General features: G+C 43.5%; 1 protein-coding gene across 1 annotated transcript in view; it reads left to right on the top strand.

The window, feature by feature from the left end:
- DPPA2 (developmental pluripotency associated 2) overlaps positions 1-1993 on the top strand; it is a 40063-nt gene that overhangs the window by 6059 nt on the left and 32011 nt on the right. Inside the window, exons 4-6 of the mRNA XM_011995609.1 lie at positions 383-543; positions 634-687; positions 1419-1680. Coding sequence (XP_011850999.1) covers positions 383-543; positions 634-687; positions 1419-1680 — 477 coding nt within the window. The remainder of the gene's footprint in view (positions 1-382; positions 544-633; positions 688-1418; positions 1681-1993) is intronic.

Genomic DNA, 1993 nt, shown 5'->3' with positions numbered 1-1993 from the left:
CCTCCGCCTCCTGGGTTCAAGCAATTCTCCTGCCTCAGCCTCCTGAGTAGCTGGGATTGCAGGTGTGCACCACCATGCCCAGCTAATTTTTCTGTTTTTTGTAGAGATGGGGTTTTACCATGTTGGCCAGGCTGGTCTCTATCTCCTGACCTCAAGTGATTTGGGCGAATCACTTGTGATTCACATCAGCCTCCCAAAGTTCTGGGATTATAGGTGTGAGCCTGTTACTCGGCCTTGTTAGCTCATTTTTAATGTGAGAAATAAAATTTGATATGTATATATGCAAATTGCATTGTGAAAAATGTGAAAAGATATTTGTAAAATTTTAAAAGAATCTTGCCAACTTTAAATTATTACTACTTTGGTTCCATTCTTTTCTTAGGTCATCTACTTCAAACAAATGAACAATTTACAGCTCCGAAAAAAGCTAGATGCAAAACACCAGCCCCTCCCTTGCCAACCATTTTGCCTCCCATTAATAAGGTGTGTCGGGACACCTTGCGGGACTGGTGTCAACAACTCGGTTTGAGTACTAATGGCAAGGTTAGTACACTTGGGTGAATGTCTGCTGCTGGGAATAACTGTGGGAATCTTTGTTAACTTTTAACTTTATTTCTCTCTTCATTTCCTAAGAAAATCGAAGTTTATCTGAGGCTCCATAGGCATGCTTACCCTGGACAACAGCAAGTGAGTAATGAGTGTGTTGATGGTGTGAAGGTGGGTTCTGATCATGATTTTTCCGGTCCCTACCCAGGCACCATTTCTATATGTTGTACCTCTAAGGCAGGGTTTCTTACTTGTGGCATTATTGACATTTCGGAACAAATAAGTTTTTGTTTGTTTTGGGGCCTGCTCTGTACCTTGTTGGATGTTTTGTAGCATCCCCAGCCTCTACCAACTGGATGTCAGTAGCAACCTTTCCTCCCCCTGCACAGGTTCAATAACCAAAAATTTCTCCCAATGGAGAATTTGCGGTTTATGGGAACTAATATTCCTAAACCCTTTCCATAATGACATACTTGTTCAGGTCAGTACAAAGAATAATAAAATTGGCCGGTCACGCCTGTAATCCCAGCACTTTGGGAGGCCGAGGTGGGTGGATTACCTGAGGTCGGGAGTTTGAGACCAGCCTGACCAACATGGGGAAACCCTATCTCTACTAAAAATACAAAATTAGCCAGACGTGGTGGCATATGCCTATAATCCCAGCTACTAGGGAGGCTGAGGCAGGAGAATCGCTTGAACCTGGAAGGCAGAGGTTGCGGTGAGCCAAGATCGTGCCATTGTACTCCAGCCTGGGCCACAAGAGCGAAGCTCCGTCTCAAAAATAAAAATAAAAAAAAGAATAATAAAATTGACCCAAAAGTCCTTACAGCCCTAGTGGTTTACTGAATACTCATCATGAATTTCATTTGCAGGATATGCCTGAAATGTCACAAGAGACCAGATTACAGCGATGTTCGAGGAAACGCAAGGCAGTGACCAAGAGAGCAAGGCTTCAGAAGTGTTATGAGGTGAATGAGAGAGCGGAAGAGACTAATACAGTTGAAGTGATAACTTCAGCACCAGGAGCCATGTTGGCATCATGGGCAAGAATTGCTGCAAGAGCTGTTCAGCCTAAGGCTTTGAATTCATGTTCCATTCCTGTTTCTGTTGAGGCGTTTTTGATGCAAGCCTCTGGTAAGATCAACCTTAAAGTGTGAGTCCCACTCCAGAGGACGAGGTTAACTTTTAGTAGTCCAAGACCGAAACGTGGTCAAAGGGAAGGCGTTTGCTAAAATATCTGAAGATTAGAAATTGGATTCACATAGGACATCTCTCTTTCATCCGTCATATTGATGGATAGTCATGTTTTGTCTGGATGGGTCTCTAAGTCAGGTGACTAAGTAGTGGCCCTTTTCCATCACTAAGCAGAATTCCAAGGTGGGAAGAAAGCATAACCCGATAATCTTGGACCACAGTCTGAGGTCTTCCCCTTTTCTTTCTCTCTTCC

This window comes from Mandrillus leucophaeus, unplaced genomic scaffold, assembly GCF_000951045.1.
Source record: "Mandrillus leucophaeus isolate KB7577 unplaced genomic scaffold, Mleu.le_1.0 Scaffold113, whole genome shotgun sequence".
Lineage (NCBI taxonomy): Eukaryota > Metazoa > Chordata > Mammalia > Primates > Cercopithecidae > Mandrillus > Mandrillus leucophaeus.
This window is presented reverse-complemented; position numbering and strand designations above follow the sequence as displayed.